Source organism: Taudactylus pleione, unplaced genomic scaffold (genome assembly GCF_031769625.1).
Source record: "Taudactylus pleione unplaced genomic scaffold, aTauple2 ptg000611l, whole genome shotgun sequence".
In the NCBI taxonomy this organism is placed as follows: Eukaryota; Metazoa; Chordata; class Amphibia; order Anura; family Myobatrachidae; genus Taudactylus; species Taudactylus pleione.
The window spans coordinates 3,245,119-3,264,124 of NW_028285013.1; the positions used below are offsets into that span (position 1 = coordinate 3,245,119).

The 19,006-nt window shown below is 48.4% G+C and overlaps 1 protein-coding gene across 3 annotated transcripts in view; it reads left to right on the forward strand.

Moving 5' to 3' along the window:
- REEP1 (receptor accessory protein 1) overlaps positions 1-19,006 on the forward strand; it is a 115,958-nt gene that overhangs the window by 52,921 nt on the left and 44,031 nt on the right. For all 3 annotated transcript variants that reach the window (XM_088454274.1, XM_088454275.1, XM_088454276.1), the window contains exons 3-6: positions 10,649-10,725; positions 13,200-13,320; positions 14,231-14,344; positions 17,044-17,206. In XM_088454274.1, the coding sequence (XP_088310400.1) occupies positions 10,649-10,725; positions 13,200-13,320; positions 14,231-14,344; positions 17,044-17,206 (475 nt within the window). The remainder of the gene's footprint in view (positions 1-10,648; positions 10,726-13,199; positions 13,321-14,230; positions 14,345-17,043; positions 17,207-19,006) is intronic.

The following is a 19,006-nucleotide window of genomic DNA, read 5'->3' on the forward strand; positions in this document are numbered from 1 at the left end:
TGCACAGGCAGCTCTCTATCTGACCTCCGATTCCTGCCTTATACTGTCTGTCACTCTGTCCATGTAGTGCGCAGGCAGCTCTCTATCTAACCTCCGATTCCTGCATTATACTGTCTGTCACTCTGTCCGTGTAGTGCACAGGCAGCTCTCTATCTGACCTCCGATTCCTGCATTATACTGTCTGTCACTCTGTCCATGTAGTGCACAGGCAGCTCTCTATCTGACCTCCGATTCCTGCATTATACTGTCTGTCACTCTGTCCATGTAGTGCACAGGCAGCTCTCTATCTGACCTCCGATTCCTGCATTATACTCTGACCTCCGATTCCTGCATTATACTGTCTGTCACTCTGTCCATGTAGTGCACAGGCAGCTCTCTATCTGACCTCCGATTCCTGCATTATACTGTCTGTCCCTCTGTCCATGTAGTGCACAGGCAGCTCTCCAGCTGACCTCCGATTCCTGCATTATACTGTCTGTCACTCTGTCCGTGTAGTGCACAGGCAGCTCTCTATCTGACCTCCCATTCCTGCATTATACTGTCTGTCACTCTGTCCGTGTAGTGCACAGGAAGCTCTCTATCTGACCTCCGATTCCTGCATTATACTGTCTGTCACTCTGTCCATGTAGTGCACAGGCAGCTCTCTATCTGACATCCGATTCCTGCATTATACTGTCTGTCCCTCTGTCAATGTAGTGCACAGGCAGCTCTCCAGCTGACCTCCGATTCCAGCATTATACTGTCTGTCACTCTTTCCGTGTAGTGCACTGGCAGCTCTCTATCTGACCTTCCATTCCTGCATTATACTGTCTGTCACTCTGTCCGTGTAGTGCACAGGCAGCTCTCTATCTGACCTCCGATTCCTGCATTATACTGTCTGTCACACTGTCCGTGTAGTGCACAGGCAGCTCTCTATCTGACCTCCGATTCCTGCATTATACTGTCTGTCCCTCTGTCCATGTAGTGCACAGGCAGCTCTCCAGCTGACCTCCGATTCCTGCATTATACTGTCTGTCACTCTGTCCGTGTAGTGCACAGGCAGCTCTCTATCTGACCTCCGATTCCTGCATTATACTGTCTGTCACTCTGTCCGTGTAGTGCACAGGCAGCTCTCTATCTGACCTCCGATTCCTGCATTATACTGTCTGTCCCTCTGTCCATGTAGTGCACAGGCAGCACTCCAGCTGACCTCTGATTCCTACATTATACTGTCTGTCACTCTGTCCATGTAGTGCACAGGCAGCTCTCTATCTGACCTCCGATTCCTGCATTATACTGTCTGTCACTCTGTCCATGTAGTGCACAGGCAGCTCTCTATCTGACCTCCGATTCCTGCATTATACTGTCTGTCACTCTGTCCGTGTAGTGCATAGGCAGCTCTCTATCTGTCCTCCGATTCCTGCATTATATTGTCTGTCACTCTGTCCGTGTAGTGCACAGGCAGCTATCTATCTGACCTCCGATTCCTGCATTATACTGTCTGTCACTCTGTCCGTGTAGTGCACAGGCAGCTCTCTATCTGACCTCCGATTCCTGCATTATACTGTCTGTCACTCTGTCCGTGTAGTGCACTGGCAGCTCTCTATCTGACCTCCGATTCCTGCATTATACTGTCTGTCTCTCTGTCCGTGTAATGCACAGGCAGCTCTCTATCTGACCTCCGATTCCTGCATTATACTGTCTGTCACTCTGTCCATGTAGTGCACAGGCAGCTCTCTATCTGACCTCCGATTCCTGCATTATACTCTCTGTCACTCTGTCCATGTTGTGCACAGGCAGCTCTCTATCTGACCTCCGATTCCTGCATTATACTGTCTGTCACTCTGTCCATGTAGTGCACAGGCAGCTCTCTATCTGACCTCCGATTCCTGCATTATACTGTCTGTCACTCTGTCCGTGTAGTGCACAGGCAGCTCTCTATCTGACCTCCCATTCCAGCATTATACTGTCTGTCACTCTGTCCGTGTAGTGCTCAGGCAGCTCTCTATCTGACCTCCGATTCCTGCATTATACTGTCTGTCACTCTGTCCATGTAGTGCACAGGCAGCTCTCCAGCTGACCTCTGATTCCTGCATTATACTGTCTGTCACTCTGTCCATGTAGTGCACAGGCAGCTCTCTATCTGACCTCCGATTCCTGCATTATACTGTCTGTCACTCTGTCCATGTAGTGCACAGGCAGCTCCCTATCTGACCTCCGATTCCTGCATTATACTGTCTGTCACTCTGTCCGTGTAGTGCACAGGCAGCTCTCTATCTGACCTCCGATTCCTGCATTATACTGTCTGTCACTCTGTCCGTGTAGTGCACAGGCAGCTCTCTATCTGACCTCCGATTCCTGCATTATACTGTCTGTCACTCTGTCCGTGTAGTGCACAGGCAGCTCTCTCTCTGACCTCCGATTCCTGCATTATACTGTCTGTCCCTCTGTCCATGTAGTGCACAGGCAGCTCTCTATCTGACCTCCGATTCCTGCCTTATACTGTCTGTCACTCTGTCCATGTAGTGCACAGGCAGCTCTCTATCTGACCTCCGATTCCTGCATTATACTGTCTGTCAATCTGTCCGTGTAGTGCACAGGCAGCTCTCTATCTGACCTCCGATTCCTGCATTATACTGTCTGTCACTCTGTCCATGTAGTGCACAGGCAGCTCTCTATCTGACCTCCGATTCCTGCATTATACTGTCTGTCACTCTGTCCATGTAGTGCACAGGCAGCTCTCTATCTGACCTCCGATTCCTGCATTATACTCTCACCTCCGATTCCTGCATTATACTGTCTGTCACTCTGTCCATGTAGTGCACAGGCAGCTCTCTATCTGACCTCCGATTCCTGCATTATACTGTCTGTCCCTCTGTCCATGTAGTGCACAGGCAGCTCTCCAGCTGACCTCCGATTCCTGCATTATACTGTCTGTCACTCTGTCCGTGTAGTGCACAGGCAGCTCTCTATCTGACCTCCCATTCCTGCATTATACTGTCTGTCACTCTGTCCGTGTAGTGCGCAGGAAGCTCTCTATCTGACCTCCGATTCCTGCATTATACTGTCTGTCCCTCTGTCCATGTAGTGCACAGGCAGCTCTCCAGCTGACCTCCGATTCCAGCATTATACTGTCTGTCACTCTTTCCGTGTAGTGCACTGGCAGCTCTCTATCTGACCTCCCATTCCTGCATTATACTGTCTGTCACTCTGTCCGTGTAGTGCACAGGCAGCTCTCTATCTGACCTCCGATTCCTGCATTATACTGTCTGTCACACTGTCCGTGTAGTGCACAGGCAGCTCTCTATCTGACCTCCGATTCCTGCATTATACTGTCTGTCACTCTGTCCATGTAGTGCACAGGCAGCTCTCCAGCTGACCTCCGATTCCTGCATTATACTGTCTGTCACTCTGTCCGTGTAGTGCACAGGCAGCTCTCTATCTGACCTCCGATTCCTGCATTATACTGTCTGTCACTCTGTCCGTGTAGTGCACAGGCAGCTCTCTATCTGACCTCCGATTCCTGCATTATACTGTCTGTCCCTCTGTCCATGTAGTGCACAGGCAGCACTCCAGCTGACCTCTGATTCCTACATTATACTGTCTGTCACTCTGTCCATGTAGTGCACAGGCAGCTCTCTATCTGACCTCCGATTCCTGCATTATACTGTCTGTCACTCTGTCCATGTAGTGCACAGGCAGCTCTCTATCTGACCTCCGATTCCTGCATTATACTGTCTGTCACTCTGTCCATGTAGTGCACAGGCAGCTCTCTATCTGACCTCCGATTCCTGCATTATACTGTCTGTCACTCTGTCCGTGTAGTGCACAGGCAGCTCTCTATCTGACCTCCGATTCCTGCATTATACTGTCTGTCACTCTGTCCGTGTAGTGCACAGGCAGCTCTCTATCTGACCTCCGATTCCTGCATTATACTGTCTGTCACTCTGTCCGTGTAGTGCACTGGCAGCTCTCTATCTGACCTCCGATTCCTGCATTATACTGTCTGTCTCTCTGTCCGTGTAATGCACAGACAGCTCTCTATCTGACCTCCGATTCCTGCATTATACTGTCTGTCACTCTGTCCGTGTAGTGCACAGGCAGCTCTCTATCTGACCTCCGATTCCTGCATTATACTGTCTGTCACTCTGTCCATGTTGTGCACAGGCAGCTCTCTATCTGACCTCCGATTCCTGCATTATACTGTCTGTCACTCTGTCCATGTAGTGCACAGGCAGCTCTCTATCTGACCTCCGATTCCTGCATTATACTGTCTGTCACTCTGTCCGTGTAGTGCACAGGCAGCTCTCTATCTGACCTCCCATTCCAGCATTATACTGTCTGTCACTCTGTCCGTGTAGTGCACAGGCAGCTCTCTATCTGACCTCCGATTCCTGCATTATACTGTCTGTCACTCTGTCCATGTAGTGCACAGGCAGCTCTCCAGCTGACCTCTGATTCCTGCATTATACTGTCTGTCACTCTGTCCATGTAGTGCACAGGCAGCTCTCTATCTGACCTCCGATTCCTGCATTATACTGTCTGTCACTCTGTCCATGTAGTGCACAGGCAGCTCTCTATCTGACCTCCGATTCCTGCATTATACTGTCTGTCACTCTGTCCGTGTAGTGCACAGGCAGCTCTCTATCTGACCTCCGATTCCTGCATTATACTGTCTGTCACTCTGTCCGTGTAGTGCACAGGCAGCTCTCTATCTGACCTCCGATTCCTGCATTATACTGTCTGTCACTCTGTCCGTGTAGTGCACAGGCAGCTCTCTATCTGACCTCCGATTCCTGCATTATACTGTCTGTCCCTCTGTCCATGTAGTGCACAAGCAGCTCTCCAGCTGACCTCTGATTCCTGCATTATACTGTCTGTCACTCTGTCCATGTAGTGCACAGGCAGCTCTCTATCTGACCTCCGATTCCTGCATTATACTGTCTGTCACTCTGTCCATGTAGTGCACAAGCAGCTCTCTATCTGACCTCCGATTCCTGCATTATACTGTCTGTCACTCTGTCCGTGTAGTGCACAGGCAGCTCTCTATCTGACCTCCGATTCCTGCATTATACTGTCTGTCACTCTGTCCGTGTAGTGCACAGGCAGCTATCTATTTGACCTCCGATTCCTGCATTATACTGTCTGTCACTCTGTCCGTGTAGTGCACAGGCAGCTATCTATTTGACCTCCGATTCCTGCATTATACTGTCTGTCACTCTGTCCGTGTAGTGCACAGGCAGCTCTCTATCTGACCTCCGATTCCTGCATTATACTGTCTGTCACTCTGTCCGTGTAGTGCACAGGCAGCTCTCTATCTGACCTCCGATTCCTGCATTATACTGTCTGTCACTCTGTCCGTGTAGTGCACAGGCAGCTCTCTCTCTGACCTCCGATTCCTGCATTATACTGTCTGTCCCTCTGTCCGTGTAGTGCACAGGCAGCTCTCCAGCTGACCTCCGATTCCTGCATGATCCTGTCTGTCACTCTGTCCGTGTAGTGCACAGGCAGCTCTCTATCTGATCTCCGATTCCTGCATTATACTGTCTGTCACTCTGTCCGTGTAGTGCACAGGCAGCTCTCTATCTGACCTCCGATTCCTTCATTATACTGTCTGTCCCTCTGTCCGTGTAGTGCACAGGCAGCTCTCTATCTGACCTCCGATTCCTGCATTATACTGTCTGTCTCTCTGTCCATGTAATGCACAGGCAGCTCTCTATCTGACCCCCGATTCCTGCATTATACTGTCTGTCTCTCTGTCCATGTAGTGCACAGGCAGCTCTCTATCTGACCTTCGATTCCTGCATTATACTGTCTGTCACTCTGTCCATGTAGTGCACAGGCAGCTCTCTATCTGACCTCCGATTCCTGCATTATACTGTCTGTCACTCTGTCCATGTAGTGCACAGGCAGCTCTCTATCTGACCTCCGATTCCTGCATTATACTGTCTGTCACTCTGTCCATGTAGTGCACAGGCAGCTCTCTATCTGACCTCCGATTCCTGCATTATACTGTCTGTCACTCTGTCCATGTAGTGCACAGGCAGCTCTCTATCTGACCTCCGATTCCTGCATTATACTGTCTGTCACTCTGTCCATGTAGTGCACAGGCAGCTCTCTATCTGACCTCCGATTCCTGCATTATACTGTCTGTCACTCTGTCCATGTAGTGCACAGGCAGCTCTCTATCTGACCTCCGATTCCTGCATTATACTGTCTGTCACTCTGTCCATGTAGTGCACAGGCAGCTCTCTATCTGACCTCCGATTCCTGCATTATACTGTCTGTCACTCTGTCCGTGTAGTGCACAGGCAGCTCTCTATCTGACCTCCGATTCCTGCATTATACTGTCTGTCACTCTGTCCGTGTAGTGCACAGGCAGCTCTCCAGCTGACCTCTGATTCCTGCATTATACTGTCTGTCACTCTGTCCATGTAGTGCACAGGCAGCTCTCTATCTGACCTCCGATTCCTGCATTATACTGTCTGTCACTCTGTCCATGTAGTGCACAAGCAGCTCTCTATCTGACCTCCGATTCCTGCATTATACTGTCTGTCACTCTGTCCATGTAGTGCACAAGCAGCTCTCTATCTGACCTCCGATTCCTGCATTATACTGTCTGTCACTCTGTCCGTGTAGTGCACAGGCAGCTCTCTATCTGACCTCCGATTCCTGCATTATACTGTCTGTCACTCTGTCCGTGTAGTGCACAGGCAGCTATCTATTTGACCTCCGATTCCTGCATTATACTGTCTGTCACTCTGTCCGTGTAGTGCACAGGCAGCTCTCTATCTGACCTCCGATTCCTGCATTATACTGTCTGTCACTCTGTCCGTGTAGTGCACAGGCAGCTCTCTATCTGACCTCCGATTCCTGCATTATACTGTCTGTCACTCTGTCCGTGTAGTGCACAGGCAGCTCTCTATCTGACCTCCGATTCCTGCATTATACTGTCTGTCACTCTGTCCGTGTAGTGCACAGGCAGCTCTCTCTCTGACCTCCGATTCCTGCATTATACTGTCTGTCCCTCTGTCCATGTAGTGCACAGGCAGCTCTCCAGCTGACCTCCGATTCCTGCATGATCCTGTCTGTCACTCTGTCCGTGTAGTGCACAGGCAGCTCTCTATCTGATCTCCGATTCCTGCATTATACTGTCTGTCACTCTGTCCGTGTAGTGCACAGGCAGCTCTCTATCTGACCTCCGATTCCTTCATTATACTGTCTGTCCCTCTGTCCATGTAGTGCACAGGCAGCTCTCTATCTGACCTCCGATTCCTGCATTATACTGTCTGTCTCTCTGTCCATGTAATGCACAGGCAGCTCTCTATCTGACCCCCGATTCCTGCATTATACTGTCTGTCTCTCTGTCCATGTAGTGCACAGGCAGCTCTCTATCTGACCTTCGATTCCTGCATTATACTGTCTGTCACTCTGTCCATGTAGTGCACAGGCAGCTCTCTATCTGACCTCCGATTCCTGCATTATACTGTCTGTCACTCTGTCCATGTAGTGCACAGGCAGCTCTCTATCTGACCTCCGATTCCTGCATTATACTGTCTGTCACTCTGTCCATGTAGTGCACAGGCAGCTCTCTATCTGACCTCCGATTCCTGCATTATACTGTCTGTCACTCTGTCCATGTAGTGCACAGGCAGCTCTCTATCTGACCTCCGATTCCTGCATTATACTGTCTGTCTCTCTGTCCATGTAATGCACAGGCAGCTCTCTATCTGACCCCCGATTCCTGCATTATACTGTCTGTCTCTCTGTCCATGTAGTGCACAGGCAGCTCTCTATCTGACCTTCGATTCCTGCATTATACTGTCTGTCACTCTGTCCATGTAGTGCACAGGCAGCTCTCTATCTGACCTCCGATTCCTGCATTATACTGTCTGTCACTCTGTCCATGTAGTGCACAGGCAGCTCTCTATCTGACCTCCGATTCCTGCATTATACTGTCTGTCACTCTGTCCATGTAGTGCACAGGCAGCTCTCTATCTGACCTCCGATTCCTGCATTATACTGTCTGTCACTCTGTCCATGTAGTGCACAGGCAGCTCTCTATCTGACCTCCGATTCCTGCATTATACTGTCAGTCACTCTGTCCATGTAGTGCACAGGCAGCTCTCTATCTGACCTCCGATTCCTGCATTATACTGTCTGTCACTCTGTCCATGTAGTGCACAGGCAGCTCTCTATCTGACCTCCGATTCCTGCATTATACTGTCTGTCACTCTGTCCATGTAGTGCACAGGCAGCTCTCTATCTGACCTCCGATTCCTGCATTATACTGTCTGTCACTCTGTCCATGTAGTGCACAGGCAGCTCTCTATCTGACCTCCGATTCCTGCATTATACTGTCTGTCACTCTGTCCATGTAGTGCACAGGCAGCTCTCCAGCTAACCTCCGACGTCTCCGGACCAGTAGGTAAATGTAAAGTCAGTGTAAGTTGGTTATTATTGGTTACATTGGGCCCTAGTAACATATTATGTGTGCATGCAGAGAGATAAGGGGCAGTTTGGTTCACACGCCAGTGTGGGTGACTGATAATTCTAATCTCCCAGTAACCGGTGACGTGTGCAGTGGTAAATGTGGAAACATGTGACTTGGCCCCTGGCATGGAAACTGTTAATTTAACATGTCTGCAAATTCCTGCAAAATCAGCATGAGACCCACCCAGCGACATAGAAAACCACATTCAAGATGGAAAAAATCTATTTAAACACAAAGAGGAAAAAAAAGAAAAATGAATTTGTTCCAGAGCGGTTCTTCGATTTGATCTTAAATGGCTGCACTGAATAGTATTTTATAATGTTTTTTCTATGCACACTTTGAGCAATGTTTGCTAATCAGATATAAGGAGTAATTCATAAATAGCTAGAAAACGCAGCGAGAGGACATTTCTTTGTTTTATTGCACTGTTAAAGTGCGAATAGCTCATTAAGGGACAGATTGATAGGTGGATGCGATGACTATACTTACGCATTTGAGTGATTATCGTGAACTGCGCATGCGTCAAGTTTCATTACCGATGTCACTCGCAGTAAAGATTTATTTGCAAACTGATTGACAGGCAGGGACTGATTGTGGTTCGGCAACGGGGAGGTGGCGACTTCAACGGGAGAGTGTCGCAACCGTTTTCGGGCAGTCAAAAAGGCTCCAGCAACTCTGTTCCCACGTCTTTGTACACAATCGTTTGGCTTTGCAAAACCACCATTGGGCGTCTCAATTCAATTCCCACCCGCTGCGTACATATTTGCAGCTGAGGAGGCATTAGCGTACGTCTTTGAATCAGGCCCTAAAACCATCATCGTACCTTTTTTGTTCTCACTGCAAACTCAACCTACCAGTCGGCCGGATTGCACCAAATCTGCGCAACAACCTGTGCAGGCGCCATATCACCTGGCACACCGACTGCCGTCAATCACTACTAGAAGAGACAGCAGCACTTGCGGCCCAGTTCCAGCCTGGGCAATCCCAGCTGTCAGGACTCTTGTGTTATATCGTTATGTGTGTAAGAATGTACTTAATATAAAGGACATTCATACACTAACGAATAATATGAGGCCGTCAACTGCAGAATCGCATCTATCCTTAAATAAATATCCATCCTCTATGATCGTCTAAATCTGCCCAGTGCAAGCCCAGTTTTTAGGGACCCACAATTGTACGAGGCGTAAAGATTTGGGACACTTTTTTCAAACATTGTGAGCACGGTTGGGCGTATCGGGGGCACAGTTCACTAGATTGGAGCACTGCCCAGAGTTAGGAAAGTTTCAATATGTATTTAAGTATGTTCCTAAAATGCTAATATATAGGACCTGGGACCTGATTCAGACCCCCTCGCAAGCGGGTCAATGGTTCCCCACTGAAGTTCAGTCGCTCCGGGGCTCGCTACAAGACGGGCGACTGTCGATGGTGAGTGACAGCTCGCCCCGTTTTGTAGGTGGGAAGGGGGGGTGGTTAGGCAAACGCAGGCGTTCCCTTAGGAACGCCTGGAGTTTGTGGGCGGCCCTACTGACATCACCAGTGATGTCAGTAGTGGACTTCCTGCTCTATTAGAGCAGGAAGTCCACTCAGGCTTGCAGGAGCCGACCATCTCCAGGCCGCTCGCACAAGCTGTGGGTGGTCACCCACAGCTTTGCGAGTGGGCTGGAGGAAGAAAAAAAAAAAACACGCCCATCAGACCTGCGAGCTGCCTTCGGCAGGGAGCGGGTCTGAATCAGGTCCCTGGTTCTGAGTTGGACACGTGTATAAATGCGGACGAATTTTGCAGATGTCTGCAAACTGTGCATGCGCTGCAGAATGCAGTCACAGACCGCGCATGTGCCGAACCGATACCCGCACATGGTCTGAACCTGATGGCATCTACGTATAATGGTGACTTACTCTGACTTGCTCAGCTTACCTGACTGGATATTATGTGACTTTATAAAAGTATAAGGGGTCTAGTTACTAAGCAGTGTTAGGAGACAGAGTGAAAAGTGATAAGGTGCCAGCCAATCAGCTCCTAACTGTCATGTCACAGGCTGTGTTTGAAAAATGACAGTTAGGAGCTGATTGGCTGGCACCTTATCACTTTTCACTCTGTCTCCTAACACTGCTTAGTAAATAGACCCCTAAGACTGATTACCTAACTTTTACCCTTTGTGTTTTTCCTTCTGCCAGGTAAAATGGATGATGTACTGGATCATATTTGCACTTTTCATGACACTAGAAACATTTACAGACCTTTTTCTGTGTTGGTAAGTGTACAGCGATATCGTTCTGCTGTTTCTATGTGCGTTTGCTATGTACAGCAGGTCTGGTCATAGGGGACACGGGGAGATTCATCCAACTTTCTAAAGAAGACTAGTGGGGGTGTTGCCCAATAGCAACCAATCATAGTCCAGCTATCATTTATCTAGTAAAATGACAGCTAGAATCTGGTTGCTTTTTTAAAAGGTTTCAGACATCTCCCCCTAAGTCACAATACATCACGGTCTGTTCAGGAATATTTTCAATATTTATGGGGCATATGTATCAAAGCTTGATGTGAGATAAATTTGTGAGAAATACAGTATATGACCAACCAATCAGCTTCTAACTTGCATTTTGCAGGCTGTGTTTAAAGAATGGTAGGAGCTGATTGATTGGTGATATATATCTCACAAATTGATCTCACATCAAGCTTTGATACATATGCCCCTATATCTAGGGGGCCTGGCTATAACACACGTCCTGTCTGACAGGGCACAGGGCCTGATTTATTAAGGATCGCTATTGCTAAAGCATACGCAGTTGGCTGATTGTTGCGTACCGCGCATGCATTGCAGTGCGCGAGGGCACCACTGAGATCGCACTGCGATCACGGAGACCACACAGAGCCATCGCAGAGTGATTGACAGGCAGTGAGCGTTTGGGTGTGATGACGGGGCGTGGGGGTGGCGTAGAAATGCAGGCGTGCCTCTCCGTTTGAACGCCGTTGCATGGGCGTACATAAATTAGCCATGGTAATAGCATATGCAGCTTGTGTACTGACTGCATGCAATGAGGTTAGCAATTTCTAAGTAAGGTCAGGGCTGCTGTAATTCTGTGTGAGGAGCCGATGGTACTCCATGTTACCGATGTTTATGGAGGTGTGCAAGGTATTACAGATGTGAGATAGCGGTAGTGGGTGGCAGTGGGCATCTCTATGCTGGCAGTACGACAGCATTGCGATTGCAATCATTAGCATATTTTCGCAGCAGATCTGAGTGCGATTACGGAGCTGCGATCGCAATAGCGATCCTTAATGAATCGGACTCAAAGTAAGCGTGAACTCTGAGACACTGAGCACGACAGTAATCTCCGTGATTGCTGTCCTTGTGTCCATAGCCTAAAATGTGCTAGTTGTAATTGTGTACAGGAAAACTATAGGAAGGAGAGAGTAGTGACTGTCTGTGTTGGATAATAGGTGACTCATTTATTAGACTCCTTTAATTTCACAAATTCACAATTGTAATTCAATGTTCCCATCACTGGTGTGGCACTGGTTACCTATGCTGTGTAGGGTGACAAGCCTGTCTGATAGTAATAATACCGACTACCGGAATCAGTATGATTTACCGCAGGCCGCATGCTCCTTGGGGGGTGCCTATCCCTAACCTCCCCCCGGGGGTGCCTAACCCTAACCCCCCTTCCCCTAGCCTAACCCTAACCTCCCGGGGGGGGGTGCCTAACCCTAAGTCCCCCCTGGGAGCCCCTAACCTAACCCTCCCCCCCTGTGGCTGTCCGCGCTTCGCTTACCTTCGATCGGTATGCTGGGCGTCGGGCTCCCGGCGTCGGTCTAATGTCAGGCGTCGGGATTTCGACGCCTGTCATTAGACACTTGCCAGGATTAGACAGTCGGGATGCCGATGGTCTGCATTTAGACCGTCGTGCATCCCGACTGCATACCCCGACCACCTGTTGTTTGCAGCAGGGGTGGAACTGCAAGAGGTGTGGGGGCTGTGGCGTCTATTGGACCCAGTGGGTGTCCCTGACTCCGCCTACCCCCGGTAAAGGCCAGGAAACCATGCTCTATCCTCCCAGGCCCCTCACTATAATGCCAAATACACACTGAGACAATCGGCAATCGTGACAATGATCAGGGTGATTTGCCTTCACCCTATACATCCGCATGATTGCCGGTACACACTGCAACGATTAATAAACGACGGAACAATCACTCGTTCCAGCCTTCATTAACATGCATGACGCCGTATGCGATATCGTCAGGTTTGATGTGGAGCACATCAAGCCTAACGATGATGCATTCGTCCGTGGGAGAGCGCATATCGTGCATATACACTGAACGATATGCACGATTTGTTGTTTCCGATCCGGCCAAATCGGAACGACATCGCTCCAGTGTGTCTTCCCAGCTTTATTGGAGGCTGCTTCCGAACAGCGCATGTGCCAGGCTGATCTTGATGTCTCGAGCCGCATCACCAGGCCCTTACCATGTAATATAGTGCCCAGAGTGAAGTGTGGCGTGTGTGTGTTGTGTGTGTGTGTCTTAGTGGTTGTCGCGCTGATCACCATGTTATACAGTTGTACCGCTTTTGCCAGCATTCATTAGTCTCTCAATCGTGCACTTCAGAAATATTAATACCAATTACATGTATTTCCATTGTCTCGTTGTGGAACATTCTCTATTGGAAGAACCCTATTTACTCTCCTTTTATGGACGCCATTAAATCCTCTTTGTATCCACTAGGTTGCCATTTTACTATGAGCTGAAAATAGCCTTTGTGGCCTGGCTGCTGTCTCCGTACACCAAAGGATCTAGCCTCCTTTATCGGAAATTTGTGCACCCCACACTATCCTCAAAAGAAAAGGTAACGCCAGCTCAGACACTGTGTCATTCCTAGTTCATCTATTTGCATATGCTTTTCATAGTTCAATGTAAATGCCCTGTGGACACTTTTTTTTTGGTTCAATTAAATTATCTCTAATCAGTGGGTATCCGAATAGAAGATCGACAGTGAATAGGTCGACACCCGATGGTCGACATGCAACAGGTTGACAGGTACAAAAGGTTGACAGGGCAGATGGTCGACAGGGTTAAAAGGTCAACAGGTTCAAATGGTCGACACAAAAAAAAATTGTTGACAGAAAAATGGACAACACCTTTTTTTTTAATGGTTTTTCAAAATTTTTAAGGTTCGGGTGAGGTTTATGGTTAGGCACTAGATGGAGGGTTAGGATAAGGGTTAGGTTTAGGCACTTGGGGGAGGATTAGGCACCAGGGGGAGAGTTAGTAATAAATAAAATAAAAAAATGTGTCGGCCATTTGAACCTGTCGACCTTTGTCACTGTGGACCTTTTGTCCATGTCGACCTTTACATTGTCAATATTTTATACCACACCCAATCAGTGGTCAGATACGCTCTTTAGTAAAATTTATGTAACAGAATTGGCCCAAAATACTCTTACTTTCTTGGTTGGGGGCAAAAGTTATAACCCCTGCCCACAGCGTCTTGTCATAGGGGCAGTATCATTGCATGTCATTAGTGTAGTGGACCTGTCATCCTTGTACTGCACCTATCATACAAAGCAGCAGGCCCCATTCAGCTGATGTAAGGTGCCCTGTACTAGATACCTGACCAATGAATGTAGCTATGTAGGCAGTTTAACTACAGATAAATAAAAAGGCCTATTGGGTATTTTACATTTACGTATCCTTGTAAAGCATATTGTACATTTTACAGAGCTTTGTGACACTGTGTCTCTTTCTGTTCATTTTAGGAAATTGACGAGTGCCTCATCCAGGCGAAAGATCGCAGTTATGATGCCCTGGTCCACTTTGGGAAGAGAGGACTGAACGTGGCTGCCACCGCCGCGGTAACGGCTGCTGCCAAGGTAAGCGAGCCAGGCTACGAATGCGCTGCTAGCTCTCTATGGGTGTCCCGGCTGGGTTGTGACTCTTAACAATCAGGACCTTATGGCTGTTGTGTCTTTGGACAGTCAGGCTGAGCGTGTAGGACTATGCCTTATGGTCGCACAGAATTCTGGGAAATTATATTGCAAATGCTCATTTACCTCAGGAAAGCCAAAATGATACATTTGTGTTTTGTTATCGGATTTATTCATCTTTCAAATAGTTTTCCAGTGACAAGGCCACCGAGGCTAAACCTAGGCTTATTTTAGGAGTAAACCAAAGCCCTGTAATTAGTGCATGTGGTGGCTGGTGGCTGGGTAATAAGGGAATGGTTACAATTTCTCATTACATTTCCCCCAATTTTTTTTTGCCTCTCACCTAGATGCATTTGTTGTATGTAGATACATATCCTGTGTACATACAGTTCAGCGATAGCGGGCGTAACCATTAGATTGTAAGCTCACATGTGCAGGGCCCTCTCTCCTTTTGTCTTCTTGTTTGCTCCCACCTCATTCACCTGTGCCTCCTTGGTATGATGCCTCGTGCATGTTCTGTATGATACTTTATGCTCATTTCTTTGTCTTCTGCATTCGGCTGTCTTCAATGTCCTGCATTTTGGCCCTGATTCAGACCCGCTCGCTGCCGCTGGCAGCTCGCAGGGTCTGTGGGCATTTTTTTTCTTTTGTCTGGCCGCTCGCAAAGCTGTGGGAGACCTCCCACAGCTTGTGCGAGCGGGCAGGAGGCTGTCGCGATAATCGCGACCATCGACCTTCTTACGAGACACTGTGGTAGGGTCTCGGCTGTGGTAGGGTCTCTCTAAGAGAGCAGGAAGTCCACTACTGACATTACTAGTGATGTCAGTAGGGCCTCCCACAAACGCCAGGCGTTCCTAAGGGAACGCCTACGTTTGTGCAGCCACCCCCCCTTCCCGCGAACTGTCACTCACCATTGACAGCCGCCCCGTCTTGTAGCGAGCCCCGTAGCGACTATGCTGCAGTCGCTGGACGGGGCTCCCGCACGCGCGGCGTGTGCGCAGTGGGGCACCATCGACCTGCTTGCGAGCGGCTCTGAATGAGCTCCTTTGTCTGCTATCTTTGTGATACTCCCCTACTGTACGGAGCTGCAGAATTTAGTGGCATCATATAATTACAAGATAATAATAATTACTCCATTCATAAGCTGTACAGACCCTGGCAGAAGATTGGCACAGATTCAGTGCACTGCTAGGTCTGCAGGTCCCCAGAGTGTTCCTATTTAGTTCCTGATGTCTGATATTATAGCTGCTGCGTTTTACATTTTCCAGAACTCATTTTAACTGTAAGTGAAAGTGATGGGTGTGAAATGACTCTGCATTTTCCTGTGGTTCTTGGCCTTATTTCAGACCCAGCCCTTGCTGGCATTATTAATATGATAAAGAACGGTTTCATTGGAAATGTGTGAGATCACATGAAAATACAGATTTGTTTTTATCTGCCACACTTTGTTCAGTCTCACTCCTCTCCCCACTCTCCTCTTCCCGCTAAGGCCTGTACGCTGCGTGTGCCGGGGGCCCAGCGAGCTCTAATGGCCCCACTCCTCTCCCCACTCTCCTCTTCCCACTTGGCCTGTTCGCTGCATGCGCCGGGGGCCCAGCGGGCTCTAATGGCCCCACTCCTCTCCCCACTCTCCTCTTCCCGCTATGGCCTGTTCACTGCAAACTGAGCTGGTGCCCATGAATCTCTCCAGTCAATTAATCAATTAATCAATGGTGGAAATAGTGCAGCATAGGACTATTAGACTAAATGGGGGTCTTTATAGTTTTGTGTGGACTTACGATTCAGGACAGAAGACACAGTAAATGTCTTCATTCAGCCTATGGAGCTAGATTTGGGTAACAACAGCCGGTGCATATTTACAGGGTGACATCTAGTTTCACCGCACAGACTTATACAATAAAGCAAAAGACCTGCGGGTAGTTCTGTTCATGCAGCATATTATGTGTAAGTTATTCAGTGCACACTGACATATTTCTGGGGCAGTATGTCCCACATCCCAAGTCACTCATCCAGATCAACTAATGAACTGACAGCAGATTTTTCTATAACCTCGATTAAATCATGAGTGCACTCTACAAAAGTTGTAGAACAAAGCAAAGTATAACGCACACAAATCACCTAGTGTACCACGATCCCTCTCACCACCCAGTGGCAGTCACAGACGGTAAAGGTGACTACAGTAATGTAATTATTTCAGAAGAATCATGGCAGAAGCCTGCTGGCAACATGTACATAATCTGTCAGAACCCCCAATCTTCCCCCTAGTCGCCTGTCGTGACCTTCTGCTCCACAGGAGGTTTCTGTCCTCCCTGAGCTCGCCTTAGGACACCTGCGTTACGGTTTGACAGGTGTACCACCCAAGTCAAAGAGGAGAGTGGGTAGTCTGCCAATCTAATGCATTGGGCATGAGAGAGTCACATGACTTGTTAGCTCTATACTGCTCATTCATACTCATTTTATCATGCGAGTTCTAACAAATAAGAGAAAGGATTACAATAATTCAGATGTCATTGTCAGAATGTAATGAGAATGCCTATTATTTTACCACTTGACTGGCAGATTATTATTTGATCCTTAGTTGTTAGATTTATCATACATATAGCTAACCTTTATCTGAACAACCCTCCTGTCTTTTCTCTCCCCAGGGACAGGGGGCGCTGTCAGAGAGACTGCGGAGTTTCAGCATGCAGGACTTATCCAGCATTCGGGGTGATAGCCCCTCAGCGTCTCCACTCAACGCCCGGGCGGCAGGCAAAGCCACCAAGTCTAAACTATCTCGGGGCGCAACACAAGGCAGTGAGACCTCAGGTTGGTGCAGGTATCCAATGTCCATGTCTCATGTCCTACACATCACCTTCCCACCCACCATCCTCTATCATTCACGTATCACGCCGACTTCAGTCATTGGCTCGCTCACGTTACACATTGCTCTTTTATTTATATTTCACTAGATTTTGTTTATTGATAATATATATAATATATATTGGCTTATTATAAGAAGGGACAGGAAAGTGGCCATAGGTGTAGGGATCATTATATATACAGGAATGGGCCTGGTTGTAGCCCAAGCTTTGGTGATGTGAGAGGGTTGTCACAATTTATTGAAATGACGGCTTTGAGTGGAGTTGAAAGGACTTTGGGACGTTGATAAAAAAACAATGGCAGCCTCTTGAGTGGTGAGCTCTCTGAGCAGACTTTCATGTATCATACTGGCCAATTGTTTCGGTATGTCTCAGAAAATATTATGACTACTGACAAGAGAGTCTAGGGGGTATATTTACTAAAGTGCAGGTTTTTAGAAGTGGAGATGTTGCCCATAGCAACCAATCAGATTCTACTTAACATTTATCTAGCAGCTTCTAGAAGATAATAGCTAGAATCTGATTGGTTGCTATGGGCAACATCTCCACTTCTAAAAACCCAAGCTTTAGTAAATATACACCTAGCAGTCTACCTGAAGGTGGGACAGAATGAAAAGGGGGAACTCAGTGTAATTGCGTGCTACATTGATGTGACAGAAGGCGAATCATCACCTAGCAATGAGTGAGAGGTTATGAAGCAAGTTGCTTGTGATTAATGGCCGCCCGCCCGCCCCCATCTTTATGCAGTTCTCCTCCGCGTCTTTCAGAGGGCAGCCGGGAACAGTTGGCCGCTATTTTATCATTTAATTTGTAGATATTTCTATACATATGAAGGGAAATTAAAAACACATGGTAATAATACCCATGTCACATAATCCCTACCCAATGGCTTTGCACAGCCGGACTGGCCGTCTGGCCTTTCTGGTAATGAAGGGCTGATGGGCTTGTCCGGCCGCCTGAAGGCCTGGCCGAGCGGCTCTGTCTCCCTGCACTCTGCTAGGCCAGCATACTGAGAAGGAGCGCGCCACCCCTATGACTTGTGGCACACCCCTGTGACACATGGTCACGCCCTGTGATGCATGGATGGGGGTGCCCCTTTTATCATGCGAGCGTGCCCAAAGAATGCCAAGGTCGATTCTTGGCCAAAATCCTTCCCTGGCCTCTCCTGTGCTAGGCAAGAAACAAAGATGGCTGCCGTTTTGCACATGTTGCAGTGATTCCCCTGTTGGCCATTACATAGTAATAAAGGAACTGCTTGTCTATCTACAAAGGAACTCAGGGGCTCATTCAGCATTGCACGTACTGATAATTGGGAATCTGCGCGTTCTGCGATTGTGATCACACGCAGCCCCGTCTATGTCTCTGCCTGATTGACAGGCAGAGGCATTTAAGGAGCGGGGCGGGAACGGGGGCAGGGATGGCCGGCATTCCCAGTGTCTGCCCCGTTTTTCGGTAGTGGCAAGGCCAGGGGCTGCGTCCACAGGCGCAGTATCCTGGCCTCGCAAGCCGGCCAGCCTGAGTAAGCTGTGGCTTACTCAGCTACCCAGCGCCGTCCACCATGGCAACCGATCGTTGCGATGGTGATCCCAGCCTGCGACCTCGGTCGCAGTGCTGGGATTGCAAATGCAACATGTGGGTGTCATACACCTCCTGCTGTATTTGCATATTAGCAAGGATGGAATTGCAAAGCTGCCTGCATGCATACAATATATATCTATAGCCTGCGTGCAGCTTTGCAATTCCGTCC